At 33.9% G+C, this 16,090-nt stretch overlaps 1 protein-coding gene and 1 long non-coding RNA gene across 3 annotated transcripts in view; one reads left to right on the top strand and one right to left on the bottom strand.

Moving 5' to 3' along the window:
• Positions 1-16,090, top strand: part of LOC114872308 — a 157,868-nt gene that overhangs the window by 81,425 nt on the left and 60,353 nt on the right. The window lies entirely within an intron of this gene.
• LOC114871509 overlaps positions 272-16,090 on the bottom strand; it is a 71,760-nt gene continuing 55,941 nt past the window's right edge. Inside the window, exon 5 of the mRNA XM_029177490.1 lies at positions 272-379. Within this exon, the coding sequence (XP_029033323.1) occupies positions 362-379 (18 nt within the window). The 3' untranslated portion in view covers positions 272-361. The remainder of the gene's footprint in view (positions 380-16,090) is intronic.

Raw genomic sequence — 16,090 nt, 5'->3', positions numbered from 1 at the left:
AGATTTATAAAGAAAAAAAGAAAATTATACTAAATTGAAAACTGAACTAACAATGGCGCAAGAATTTTTCAATAACTCTTACCGTTTGGCCTGTACAAAAGTGACAGAAAGTCTAAATGCTATAGCTCCCTTATCAAGATTTTCAATCTTAGAAACGGGTTAACCAATAAAATGTAAAAGTAAAAGTAAAATTATTAAAATAAATTACCGCTTCAGGCGAAGGATTAGCTTCCGGGTCAGCATTGATCAGAGAAACGTAGAGAACCATAAAGATGAGTGTAATAGCAAGTAAAAATTTCATGATTGAAGTAGTTTTTTCGAGCTTCTTCTTACTTTGCTTTCGTGATTCGTTTTGTATGATTCAACTACTCGATTTGTGCTATTTATACAGGAAAAAAAGCCATCAAAATTATTCGTGAAACAGTACTATACTTATCGTATCTGCTAAAAACGCTTAAAAAAGACACGAATGTTGCTTAAATCTAAGCAAAATATCTATATGTGAAATAATTTTTTATAGTTTGTAATCTGAAGTGGTAACACAATCTTCAAAGGTGTTCAGTTCGTCGAGAACCTATTACTTTTAAGCGTATCTCAGAATTAATGGTTCGTTTTATCGCGTGATAATGAAAATTGCTTCGTTTATGATCAAGCTAACGGAAAAACAAACATTTTGTTACAATGTAGAACAAACTGCGATTGGTATATCCGTAAGAAGAGTACATGTTCTACAAATCGATACTATGGTTTTCAGTGTCTTACATTCCTTTCAATTAAAAGGTTCTTGAGTTGTCAATTTTAAATCCTAAAAAAATCCTCTTGATAAATAGATAATCAATTCCTGGACTGTAAGTATATCTTCTTTGATATAGATATTATCGATTTCTATTTAAAACTTTTATCTAATACAAGAAACAGTTTTCTAGTAATTTAAAGTGATCTATAGCGGATTATCTGATTCTGTATCCAGTCTCTAGCATCATTCGTTTATTCTGTACATTTTTAGTTTAATAATTTTCTAATTAGCGCGCTTCTAATTACACCGGGCTTAAACGATTCAGGCCAAACTTCCTTCGATAGCTATCCGATTTCACATGGTTCCCGATTTTTTGGCAAATATTTTTATAGGATTTTGTGAACTATGGTTTTGGACAGTATGTTTGCCATCGGTTTGACGTGAGTTCTAAACTACCGTTCAGGAAATCATAGAAATATTCGCCGAAAAATGGGAAAACGTTTGAAGTCCATCACTGATCGAAGAGAGTTCAGTCGCACTCTTTTGAGCCCGGTGTACGAGAGAAAGATGATATCGATCATACAGAGTAATCTTATCGTTGAATTCATTGACTTCGTTGCATCTTATCCTTCGTCAAGAAATTCGATTTGCACGGAGATACGAAAATCGTTGAATACCGTTGAAGAAATGACGAAATAATGTTATTTTGCACGGGTCAGTACTTTCTCGAACGACCAAGTAGACAAGCTTAAATTACGAAACAAATTTCCAAGGAATAGCTGGCTAGAGATGAACGCAACTCATTCTCGAAAGTGCTACGTTTCTCTGGCTTCCTTTCCGCTTCCAGTCAGGGCACGCAATTTAAAATGCATTTCTGTAATTCAAAACGCAAGAAACCCTTTATAATTTAAAAAAGGTGGCATCAGAGAAATCTGCCAGCGATTACGCGAAGACATATTCCGCTTTGATACGGAACTTTCTTCTGACGTTTATTTTAAATTACTATACGTACAAATATTTTCATTTTATTTAATTATTACTTGAATAAATATTGACAATTAAGATTTTCTTAAAGGAAAGGACAAATTATGATCATCTACTGGCGCTTTGGATTTTTTAGATTTAAAGAAGAGTAAATATTAATTAAGATAATGAACGCTAATTAAGAGACTTGCAATTAGTGAAATTAATTTGCAATGGAAATTAAATTTTAATTGTCGAATAAGATATTTAAAATATTCAGAATAGGGGACTTGAAAATTTGTAGTTACTGGACTAATCAAACATAATTGTTTTAAATTGGGAAATACTTTTCTGAAATATAAACAAAAATTGCATAATTCCCATAAAAAATTACATTTTGATATTCATCTAAATTTCAAACTTGGATCTACAATTATTAAAACAGGATAATTTAAAATTTGTAGAATCTAAGAAAACGAATCCAAAATATTGATAATTCGTATCACAACAATGTACAGAAGTAAAAGAAAAATAAAGAATCTTCTAAACAACGCGATTTAAAATTCATATTGAAAGATCCAGAAAGGCTTCACATATCCGTCAAGAAACCAACTCTCAGCTGGAAACCTCGGTTCAACCTTAGATAGAACCTTACAAAATTCATTCCTACATATGCACACGTAATCTACATACGTCAGTTCAAAAAATGTTGCTCTTTGTTGGCCGTCAGAGAGGAACGAGGAGAAGAATCGGATCAAAAACCAAGAAGCAGCGATAGCCGACGTGAAACATAAAAAAGTAGAGGAAGAAAAGGGGGGGGTGAGAAAGAAAAGCGCCGGGGGAAAAAACGTACTGGCACCGGGGAGACGCATAATGGCGAAGGACTCAAACGAGGAGACAAGTGTCGTGCGACAAAGGGCCCACCGACAGGGGTTGCGCACGACTCATTTTCGGAAGTGGTTCATTTTTTATTATTTACAACCTCCCATGCTCGGACCGGCTTCCACCCCGTGTAATGTGACCAAGGGAAAAAAGGGAAGGGTGTGCAGGAAGTTGGAAAGGATAGGGAGTAGGAGGAAGTGAAAGAGGACGAAGGGTATATGGGAGTCGATCGAGTAACAAACGAGACATGTCATGTTGCAATAGAACATGTAAAAGCATCTTGATGCCTTCGTATGTAGAACTATTAGGGGTCATTCTGGATCAGGAACGAACATTAAGACTATTTCTAGGAGTAATGGGTACATTGTAACTTTGTTTAGGCATCAGGGCAAAAACATATTTTACACGGTAGAAATATCCATAATTAGGCCGGCATACTGTAAAATGAATTATTGGAAGTATACAACTAAAAATATCTTAGTTTGTTATTTTATATTGTTAGTATAATTTGAATGGTATTTATAATTCTTCTCTAATAATGTTCTCTATGTCAGGTATTAGAGCAAAGCATATTTGGCATTTAACCACCACAGTAGAAACACTCACAATTGATCAGACATAATACAAACTAGATTACTGAAAGCATAAAAAATTAATTTCTTTTTAGTAATAGTGCCTCGGTTTATGATTTTACTTTATGAGTGTAATTTTAATAACATATAGAACTATCCTAGTACTTTCATCGTTGACTTCTTAATAAATTTATTAATTCCGTAATATAGCCATAATTTTGCACCATTGATAGGAATTTTAAACGCGGTTTAATGAAAACGTAAATGCGAGGATAAGTTTAATAATCATTTCTCCTTGAGACGTTTAATAACTCGCACTAGGAGTCTTTTAATATACACTCGGAAACTGATCTTTTAAGTAGTTTAAATCAGCCATAAATGCGCCTGGCATCCTTTACTACTGGAGTTTATTTAATCAGTATACATAAATGGGTAAAACCATTTTTACTTTATTTAATATAAAAATATAATTATTGCATTTTCTTTATTAATATTCATCACAAATCTAATCACTGTGATGATCAATATTAGGTAAAATTTAAATTTTCTTTTTTAACCAATCAATTGAAAATTTTTATTTTGTGAAAAATTTTATTAATAATTGTTTTTATATTGAATGTTTCTTTTTAATTGAATTTTCAGTTCAAACTTGATTATTAAAATCAAACGTGTATAAAATTTCAAGCATATATTCATCTTATATCGAGTAATTAATAAAATCAATTAAAATTGGATGTCAAAGCAAAGAAATCTAATAAATTTCAGTGCACACCAATTCTCACGTCAATCTTGACTAAACAAATAACCTGTTCATTATAATGCTTTAATCCCGGTCCAATTAAATTTTAATCAGAATCATCAACGAAAAACTGTATCAATGAGATCGCTTTAGGTCGTTGCTCAGTCCCAGTTACAGCTCCCAGTAATTACCACGGTGAAAGTTAGTGAAATTGGCCACTTTAGCCCTTCGACGGGTGCCGATCGAAGGCCAGATGAAAAGTCATTCACGAGGTCCTACGGAACGGGAACTTTTCAAACTTCTCATCCTGAATGGAGAAGCTTTTCTCGCGCGGAGTGCCTCGACCCGTTCGAAAGTCGTCAACGCTTAAACGCGACAGAAGCCAGATCTGAAATTGCCTACCCTTTCTCTGCCAACACCGAATCGTTATCTTATCCTTTCCCAGTCACGCCCAGCATCGACGTTTCCGTTTTCTTTCATTCGATGACACACGTAAAGATCCTTTCACGTAGAGTGCTCGAATAAACTCTTCGCGAGAATCTTTATTCGAAAGATATATTTGTCGAGTGATTCCAAGAGGATAGATCAGTTCGTTTTCAATCGGGATTAACGCAATTACGATTGATCCAGAAAAGAATGATCGTCGAAATTATAGTTCCTCTATAAAAGTAGCCGTAAAGTCTCACGGAGGTTTCGTAATTCCACTTAACGCCTCCACAACGTCCGCTGTCGCGAAGATCCACCTTATAACATCTGCGGGATCGTAAGCATCAAGTTTAAAGAGTTGGCCAGTAGTTGGCCGGAAGTTTCGGTTATGACATCGGCATTGTTACGCGAGGCCGTATTGCCTGTACATTAGTGGGCTGCTGGAAAGTTGGCCAGAAGTTTTCCACGAATCCTTGAGGGAGTGGAGGCTTCCTCAAACATACTTTACTGTCCATTATGCGGATAGTTTTGTTCGATGCTAATGTCTCCTCTTTGGATTTACTAAGTTTTTAATTGAGGACTGTGCTCTTATATTTTCTTTCCATCTTTGAGAAGTTTCATGTACACTCGCGAGTAAAGTATGCTTTCCTAGAGAAGCAGGAATTTTCAGATTTGTAATTTTAACGATATTAATATTTAAGCATTTTTTAGTTATTAAATATTATATAATTAAGTATATAGCTGAGAAATACTTCATACAATTTTTTGTCAGAATTTTGAGTCTATTATTAAAGTTAGAGAAATAATAATTTAATTTTTAGGGGTGGCTTTTGTACACAATCCCTTGAGTAACCCTTTTTTAGAAATGAAGTTACCTATAGAAAAGAATTTACCATGTAATTTTAACTTAATTATTCGTGACGAATTAAATTATCTCTTGTGAAACACCCAATATATTGTGCCAATTGTTTAACGTGGCTTTTGTAACATAATTATTATTCTGTCGATACGAAAAATTGATGTATAGTCATATCATTTATAAATGGGATAGAAATAACGAGCTTCAATTCACGAAAGCTAATGAACAATAATAATCTGCCCAATCAATAAACGGTTCATTAATTAACACAAATGTGCAGCATAATATGGGACTCATTAATTCCCGCAGATGTTTCTATTTCATTTAAATATCATTTTTCGTCCTTATTGCACCTCAAATTCAACCATTGAGAAATTCATTATTTTGAAGCTTAATTAGTTATTTGCAATTGGAAAATTTTATTTGAATTTTGCAAAAATTATTTCAATCTTTTGCTAAAATCTTATGTTATGAACTGTAGAGCTATTACTATTGACGATAGGAAAGGTGGGTGCTGATGTTGCAAAAATTTGAGTAGTATATTCTTATTCATCATACAACTTGTACCACATTTTATGTTCAGTCGTCACTCTGGTTTTGTAATATATTTTCTCCTCGCTGGAGAAAAAGGATTTATGACTCGACCATCTTCCTCTGATACTTGGAATACGGTTCTGACTTCAATAGGAATAATATTTTGCAAATGCATCGATGCAGTTAGAAGGGAATCAATTTTACAAAAAACAGATTTTACAGTGCACTCAATTTTCCCATTTACGTAGAGTTATTTATTTTGAATGAAAATCTATATCTACCATTTCAATTGCATAAATTTATATATATATAAATTTTATATAATATATTAAAACATCAGATATTGCATTTTTTTTATTTATGGTAAACTAACATTTTTATAGGTACCTCTTTATTTAGAATTTTTATAAAAATTTTACTATGATAATAATTATTTTCCAAATAATATTTTGCAGCAAGAGGGAAGTACCTTTATCTATATTGAATAATGATGTACTAATATTCATATATTATTTATATGGAATGATTCGCAGTACTTATGTACCTCATAAGCTCTCTAAAAACTGGTATAAATAATGAACCGCAGTTTAATTAGAACCTAATTTTCCTTTTTATTCCACACATGTTTCAATATCCTCATTATTTTGTTTTTAAATGGCCGCTTCGGAAAAACTTCCGTTTCATCTCGTCGTATTTCCCTTCATATAACTGCAGCTTCATGTTTTGCTCATCTGCGGTGCTTGGTTCGATAGGAAGAAAATTTTACAAAATTTCTCGAGTTGCACGTTTCCCTTCGGATGCTAAAAACAGATAGAACTGCTGGATCGAGGGAAGCATTCGTAAGAAGCATCGCAAAAAAGGAAATTAATGGGCATGGTGTGAAACGAATCACATATCCATCTTCGTTCCTTCTGAAGTATAGACGGTTCATTTATTATTTCAACAATTTAATGAAGTCAGAATTACAAGTGTAACATTAATTAACGTTCTGTCATATGATATCAGAGAAATCTGCCATTCTCAATGATAATGTTTCATTTTTAAATATTTATAGTTTTAATTTTTCTTTTTTATATAATATAAAAATTTCAGTATTATTCAGTTTTTTTTAAAATAAATTTCTAAAAGAAAATACCTTTTATTGTTTAATGCCGTATTTCTTATCAAAATTGAAAAATAAATCATAGTTTTTATATTTTCATATCTTCACGTCACGTTTTAGTTGTCAAGTTACTGAATTAATTTCCACACCCAATAGATTTTATTCACTCTATAATTAATACATCCAAAATTAATTTCATGTTCTTAAGGATGAAAATGTCTCAACTGACCCAAATGTCCCCATCTAACGTGTCCCCATCTAAAGTGATCCCGAGTCAGTATGTTAATTAAGTGCCAATCATACGATACATACTCCAAAGTAAACGAGATGGTTTAATAAGGGTCGATGGGTTCCAGTGGACGTTCTATCGCCAATCGCCTCTAACTTCACTCATAAACGAAACTTTCAACACTAACAAACAAGTTTAATCAATGTCAGAAGAATCCTGTGGTGTTGTACAACATTGAGCATAGTAGACTTCCCCAGGAAAAAGGGTGATGCACTTTTACACGAGAGAATTTGAATTGACATTATATTTTGTAATATTTAATAGTTAAAAATAATATTATTTTCTTGCTTAAATTACTATTAATATTAGTATCAATTATATTGAAATTAAAATCTTAAGAATTCCTTCTTTCCCTGCAACACCTTTTTCCCAAGGGAAGCCTACTTTGCTCGATACTGTACATCAGGCGACGAACGTACTTTAAATCCAGCAAGGCTCGGCTAGGCAATTACAGGATTATACCTATTGAATTTCCCAAGAGGGAAAAGAGGCCGGAAAAAGCTCGAACGGTTTACCAGTTTTTTCTTTGATTCCTTTTTTCCTTTTGCTCGACTCCTTGTTCCCGTTTAACGTTTTGTTTAAATCATACCCGCTGTTACGGCGATGCGTGACAATTTTATTACCGGAAAATATGGTTTCATGGTTTTTACCAACGTCAGCGGTTTACGTTAAAACTGAGTCGAAACGTTTGTCGCACTTTACAAGTGAAATTGTTATATGATATCTGTTTTTTAATTTTTACATCTGTTATGGGATCGAAAAAATAAATTAAAGATAGGATTATGGATGAAGTGGAAGATGAGGATGGTAATAAACGATGACACCTCTGTCGTCAGTATTTTTAACCGATGTTTTATTAAGGAAACACTTTACAAGCACTTTAGCAGGGTTCAGTTCTGCTTTGCTAAATTATTCAACGAACGTAGAGTGTTCAACTAACTTGCACATTTGCTAATGATACTATAGCTCATTCAAAATGCAAATCCTTTACAGTTTGGACGTCCTGTTAGATGTTAAGTAGCTTCATGTCATGTGAGCTTCATGTGTACATGGAACATTATTCATTTCACGACCATATACACTTATATACAACTTTGATGATTTTTTTCTGTAATATACCATTTTTTTTCTTTCTTACCAAAAAAAAGAATCAAATGAATTTTAATTAAAAATTTAAAAAATTATGCAATGAATTTTGATACGATTTGACCCAAAGTTTCTTCCAATCCCTCTTCAACAACATAGCCTCGCCTGATAGAATCATATTCAGCCCACTGACTGCATCTTTCACTCCATCGTTATAATATATCACCAAAATTTTAGTGGATCACCAAGTTTGTAATTGGCATCGCCAAAGCTCTCACAATATCTATCTCTGTCATTCTTCAAGGGTTCTGCAAGGGTTAAGACAGGTCAGAATAATTTTGAATTCGGTTAAACTGGCTGCAAGATTCGTGGTTCCATCTCTTGCATCTCTGCTGGTATCGTTGGGAGTGCAAACTGGTGCTGTATGCTGAGATAACCGCAATAAATCATCAGCCAGATAAGCAAACACGTTTGTCCCTGAACGCTAATGCTATGGTAGTGAGCCAATCGTATCGCGATAGGATCCGATTTCCATGAAAGCTGCTGTACGGAGTCTCAGACGACCGAAAGTGGTGGACATGAAACGAGAAGTTGGTATTAAGGCTTGTTTGAGATACTCGGTTTGATTTCAATGGGAATTTGATGTTACATTAATTAGATAGTTTGGGATTTGGTTTTGAAATGTAGGTAAGGGATTAAGGTAAGGGAAATTTGGGAATTTGGGGATTTGGAAGTCGAGGAATTTAGGAATTTGGAAATTTGGAAGCTTGGACATTTGGGAATTTAGGAAAAAATGTGAAAATTTGGGAATTTGCAGTTTGGGATTTGGAAATTTGAAAACTTAGGAATTTGCAAATTTGCAAATTTTTGAATTTGAACACCTTAGAACCATAGAATCTTAAATTTTTTGAATTTAAAAATTCATCAGAAAATGAACAGTATCATTTAGTAACAAAAAATCATATTGAAAAGATTTAGAAGAAACTTTGAAAAAAAATTTCTTACCCGGAAAATACGTGTCTAGGATTTTAGCTACGACAGCGTTAACCACGTGAGACATAGGATTCCCTTAGACAAGAATTATTATAATAAACACTGGACAAATGAGGGAATGGTGTTGAAATAAATTCTTCCTTGAAGCCCGAACGTAACGCGACATAAATCAACAGGGGAGTTGTGAAACTGCTATGAGACTTGGTACGATAAAACTTCTCCGACTAGCTCCTCTGCTTTTTCTACCGGATTAATAATACACGCGTTGTGAACGCGACTTAAGCGTCCGTGTTTTAATTAAATCGACATCCGCAATGGAGGCTATTAGACTCTATTAAGGAAGCCTGGACACGACAAAAAAGCATTATTAATGTTTGATATGGAAAAAGTAGACGTAAGTAATTGGAAAAGATTTAATAAAAGTGGAAGTTACTACACATCTTGTCAAAACTATGATTCTAAAAAAATTGAAAATTTTCAAATAATTCAAATAAATATTTTGTATTCAAATTGAGTTACTGTTGAGTCTATATAGTGTGCAATTTCTATTTCTAAATAAAAATTTGACTTTTATTCATCATAAGGCTAAAATAATTTTAATAATTTTGTTGTATATAACAAGTAACTTCTTTTTTTTGATGTATCAATTTTTCCTGGGTCAAACTGTTATTTACAACTCTCCTCCATCTCATTAATTTAAAAAAATTGATCGAGGCTCTTCATATTTCTTACAAAAGAAACGATGAAATATTTTTTCTCTCTCATTTCTTTTACACCAATCGGTTATAGAAAAAACAAATTGCTAGCAATAATGGCACGATTACTCTGTGTAATGAATGTTTCCGTTCGGAGTTTCATGCATACAATATCGTCGCGCGAGTTCGTACAATTTCAAACATGAAACAATATTCCTTTCAGCGGTCCCTAGCGAAACAGAATTTCATCGATTTCGATAATCCTGTAGTGAAACGAATTAACCACCGCGAAGCAACGAATCAACGAACGACATTTGAATTCCCTTGCCAGTGGAATCGATTTCGAAATCTTGCACACTGCAATACCGGCCAATTTCGATAGAGTAGAACTCCATTTATTCAAACTTGCTGGAATTTGAATAACCTGGATGGCGTAATAACAAGCTCTTTCTGTAGTATTAAAATTAATGAACAGTCAATAGAACCATTGATAACTGAAAAGGAAAAGAAGTTAATTTATTTTTCTCCGTTTTTTCAAGCATGGGCAAATTTAATATGCTTAAAATATTTCCATAATCGTGTTCGCGATAACTCAAAGGGCAACCGAGTTGAAGAGCTGCAAAGCGTAATAAATTCATTTTGAATTTACATATGTATACCAAGAACTATGATTTAAAAAAGGAGAGAAAAAAAGATTAAATACCTTATGATTGCTGTTAATAATCCATAAAAATTTGAAGTATTATAACCATAACAATGATAATTATTTCAGCGTATAAAAAAATGTTAATAGCATAAATAAATATTCATAGTAAATTCCAATTGACAATTAGTACTACTTCCAACAGTTGTTAACATATTACTACTTTAGTTTTGATTCTGAGAACTTTATTGGAAACTTTGAGTGACCTATTAAAACTGTCCCCAGGGCGTTCGCAATAATCACAGCCGTCCAATAAATTTCGTACACGGTTGAAAGCAAGTAAATAAAGTAAGTTTCGTGTGGATAAACGAAGTTGCCCGTTAAATTCGTAAACGTTGTCGCCTCTTCAGTGGAAGCTCATCGGTCCGATTAATTTTCGAGTTAACTCGCAATTGCACGAAATTAAAGCGACCGTTTCGGTCACCTCTCGTTCCCTCGATCACCGTTAATTCTCCACACGATTTCCAGCGTGTTGCTTTATGCCCGCCGCCTCATAATCGCGGTTTAACGAATCTACCCCGTCCGTACGGCAACTTTTTCAATTCTGTCCACCAGCCAGTCAGAAGTAACCGCTTTTGTAAATTTTAATGCGATTGTACCGTGACCCGGGTAGCGAGGCAAACAGCAACGTTGAATTCAACATCGACTCGCGAACTTCGACTTCGTAATAAGAAGCCACTCCATTTTAGCGACGTTTTTCAACGGGAATCTGATTTCAAATATAATGAAGAAGTTTGAAAAATTTTAAATAGAATGGATCACTCTTGCAAAAACTTTTATCAGAGTGGAACTTGTTGCGATTTTTCGAATCTTTTGTGTATTTATTGATTATTGTCATTCCACTGAAACGTACAGTATCGAGCAAAGTAGTCTTTTCAAGAGAAAATAGCGATATAGTCAGACTGTTCGCGCGAATTAACACAGCCGTCCATTTATGTTCGCATCATTCATCGGAAACATTTCAGCAAATCTTTTTGCACCGTTGTCGCATTAAACAATCGCTTTGCTCGAGCGGATCGTCGCACGCGGAGAAACGAGCATGAGGAAAGGAAACGCAAGGAACGGATGTGGAAACGTTGGAAAAATGTAACAGCGTCGAGGGAGACGTGTTTCCGTCTCGCGTTATTATCATAGAAACGCGAGGATGCTTCCTGTACTACAATGACACCTAATGGAAAGAAATGTAATGTAATATCCGGTGAGGTTTGTACGCGAGGAAGAAGAGAATTGGAGAAAAAAGATGTTCGGAATATGTTAAGCATACCATCTGCAGTAAAAGCATACCGTGTAACAGACTTCTCTAGAGACAGTCTCAACAAACTGATTTCCTACGCTCTGTGGATCTTGTATTCGTTGTAGGTGAAAATTACAAGCTGCATCATTTTTATTTAAATACAAATTTAATTCAACTGCAAAATTCTAAAATTTCAAAATATCAAAATTCTAGGATTTCAAAACTTTTGACTTCCTAGTAGACTTTATATTCACATTGGAACAATTTTATTTTAAAATCTTTCATTTTTTTAGAGTTGCAATTAATTAGCAACTTTAAATTTAAGGTGTCGTCAGTTAGATTAATTCTGAAAGATCATGTTCATTCATGGAGTTGAGTTTTAATTAAAAAGTCTAGTCGTTTCTAGAAAGTTATTTGAATTCATAGGTGGTTAGCATTGTCTCTGACAGAAGGTTTTTCAAAGTCGCTCGCCAGGAACCTAGCAAGAAGACCTCAGACACGAACGACGATCACGATAATTATCCTCCGCTTTCAACGGCAGTTTCTCTTCGACAATTTTTCCATGCAACAGCTTCGTATGCTGAGCGTTTTTGCGTGTTGGTCGCGTAACACGCCTCTTACTTCCTCTTTCGTGGTCGTCTGCACTTTCGTCCAGACAAGGGCTGAACCTTGCTAATTTTGTGGCGAATCGAGAAAAAGCGTTCTACATATTCAGATTCTAGCGATCTATCTCAAGTGTCTGAAGTAGAAAACGAAATTAACCTTTTCTTTTACCTATATTAATCACTCAAATAAATAAATAAAGTCAGTAGAAAGAATCAATATATGTTTCGATAAAAATGCTCTAATGAATAGTTGAACTTTACTTTGGGGCACGCAAAACTATTCTTATAATTAAAACTTGTGTTTTTGAATTTTTTAATATTATTGGAATATTAAATAAAGTTCAACCTAATAAATTTCTCTAATTCAAAATAAGAAATCTGGAGACCATAGCAGTTGTTCTAGCGTTAAAGATTAAAGCATCACAGTATATTGTTGGCATAAAAATTGTATGGTAAATGTCACGCTGCATGGTAGCCATAAAATCGTCGAGGACAATATACCACTGGTAAAACGTACGAAGGTAGAGACGACAGGGTTTACTTGCTTTCTGAAGTGATATTTTTCTGTCCGAGCTCCGAAGTAATTTCTGGAAATTTGTTTGCTCGTACGAAGGACATGCTCGGATTTACGGGTACGATCACACCGGAGTGTGTTTAGTTGTATGGCAGACATTGTCCTGAAAACACGTCCGAAATGAGCGAAGTATTCAACCGTGACACGTGAAACAGAACAGCGACAGAAGATAGCATCGTTGCTTGCGGCATTTTGCTTCGAACGCTCGACAACAGGTTAGTGTACACAACTTTGCCAGCTTTTAACGCAATTAACACGTTCACTGCCACTGTGAATGTCAGTTACGCCACGTTATAGAGTGAATCATGAAAGATATTAAATGTTAATTTTGTTAATTAACCCTTTCCCTTGCAATACCGAGTTACATTCGTACTAGAATTTCCAGTTCAAGTATGACAAACTTGGAAAGTTAATATTTTATAACAATTTTTGTTTCTAACTTCAATATGCAAATTTTATTTATTTAAAATTGTGGAACGCAAACGCTTTGTATTGGACAACTATAAAGGAGGAAAATTAAATTTTATAAATAACTTAAGTGCAAAGTTAGAATATTACAATATGCATATTATGCATAATAATATTTAAACTTTTGTTATTTCAGTTGAAGAGTTGAAATTAATTTCAAACTGTTTCAATTTTCTATTTTATATCGTTGATGCAGTTTTATTATTATGTAGAGTGTTCTTTCCCTCTTGGATTTTTAATTGTTTTACTAAATTAAATTCCTCAGTCACTGGAGACCCTTATAACAATCAATGTACTGACGTAACTAATTACACGCGACGATCGGACGTACTTTAATAAAAATTAAAATTAGAAAAAATGAAAGAAATAATTAAACTACGTTTCTCGTTGACGTAAAATTTCACAAAACAATTCATGGAAAACGCTTTATTGATACTCAATATAGAATATGAATACAGTAGATTGAAAAATATTTTATGCCATGTAAAATCTGTACGAATATTTTATTGATACAGGGAAGTTATTTTCTGATTTCGTTGTTTGTTAATGATATTTTGGAAAGCAAAGTAAAGTTTTAAATTTTCTACAAAATTAAATATAAACTAGTTAGAACGTTTAATCCTCGGAACGAACTATGGAGAGAGTCACATTTTAAATTTAATTTTGTATTTCATATGACTTTCATTTTCTATATTTTACACTGTTCCTTTGAAAATTATTCCTGTAATATATGAAACTCTATGTTTCGTAAGTTTAGGTCACGATTGACCCAAGCTTCGCTCTTCAAGGATTAAAACGCAAAAATTTTTAAAATATTTGAAATCATTTGAAAAAAAAGACGATGATCCTGAGACCTGGACAGGTTTTAAATAGTTGAACATTTTTTTTAAGAAAATAAAAATTTATGAAGTATGGTTAAGCCATTGCAAAATGTTAACGTTGTTCGAAGCAGCTCGCGTTCTCTCATCTCAGCACCCTTCGCGTTTCCGTCGAAATAATGTGTCTGAACCAGGGTGCATTGCGGTTCCGTAATTGGACACCGCTAATGCACCCCAACCTCGTTTGTCGAACGTGAAGGGAATGAAAAGCGAAAGAAAAAGGTAGGGAAGATCAAGAAGCGAGGAGCTAAGGCTCAAGAACAAGTGAAAAGTAAAACCGATAGGAAAGAAGGACGAAGGAAACGAAATGGAAAAACTGTAAGTCGATACGAAAGGCGTTTGTTATTTGCTTTATACGTTCACCCGATCCTTTTTTCTTTAAGTAGATACTTTTTCTACATCATTTTGTGTATTAAATATGATATTTAAGTAACGTTCTGAAGAAACTTTAAAATGTATTAAATTTCACTAAAAAATAATAGTTGTTCTATGTGGTTGTTCAATAGTCCAATTGTGGTTGCCAAATTGTTTGGTTTGCCAAACCACAGTTGTTTATTAACAATCAATCGTCATTAAATATGGTATTTCAATTGTTACAAAATGCAAAAAATAAAATGATGTCCTTTACATGAAACTAATGGAATTAAACAAAATTAAGAGGCTTAAAATTTCTATGAATTTTTGTTATTTACTTTCATTCTTCAGATTTGAAGATTTTATTAAATCCTAAGTGATCCGCTTCATTACATTTAAGTATGATACTTAAAACCTTTAGTATCCCTCTTCTCAATTTTTTGAATTTCAAGGTTTTATTCTCTATCATTATTTAAATTCCAAGCGATTAACTTTTCATAGTTTCAAGAGGAGGATAAAAACTTTTCTTTTTTCAATTTTTAAACCTCTGCTCATCATTATGAAATCTATTATATTTTATATTTTTTTTAATCACAACTTAAAAATTAATTTCATTCGTCCCTCTTAACTCTCAAGGAGAATCAACCCTCCTCTTCAAGATAATTTTTCCAGCAACGATAACACCGAAATTGCGTACACTCCTTATCCAGAGTTAATCTCAGAAGGATTCTCCCTTAACACGATTCATGTTGCGTGAAATTCATAGATTACGGTAAACGTCAAATGCTAACAAAAATTATACCATGATGCCTAATTATAGAAAATTATATTTCTTACAATTTCGTATCCCCCCAAAAATATCTCGCCGAGCTTAATGAAAATTATACAGTGCTACTGAAAAATGACTTGGGTTGCCAATGACCCTGGCTCCGAGGTCGCTGAAGGATTCAGCATGGAAAATGAGAACAAGGGAGAATTACACGCGGAAGGAACGACTGGGACAGGGATAATGGGACGCGAGGGAGAAATAGAGAAGCGCCACCATGGAAATAATATGAAATCCAGGAGTGTTTCGAATTAAGAACGTCGGAAGTAGAAGATACAGGTCTGCCTAGATGGCGAGACGTAAAAACGGAAGAAAAGAAAGCGAATGATAAAGCAACGGGAGAGAAGTCATGAATGACAATGTTGGAAGAACCGGCCCGCCAGAAGGAATGAAACATGAGAGAAGCTGAAGAGTATTGACTAACGCGAGCCAAGGCGTAGCCAATGTTTCGTCCAGGCTGAAGCGATGCGGAAAGGTGCGCGAAGATGGATGAGAAACGGGGATGGGGCGATATGAAACGGAAAGAAATGTGGTGATCAAAAACAAAATTGTCAAGTCTGGGAATTAAAAAA

The sequence above is a fragment of the Osmia bicornis genome, chromosome 3 (assembly GCF_907164935.1).
Source record: "Osmia bicornis bicornis chromosome 3, iOsmBic2.1, whole genome shotgun sequence".
Lineage (NCBI taxonomy): Eukaryota > Metazoa > Arthropoda > Insecta > Hymenoptera > Megachilidae > Osmia > Osmia bicornis.
The sequence above is the reverse complement of the archived record's forward strand: the minus strand, read 5'-3'. Positions and strand labels throughout refer to the sequence as shown.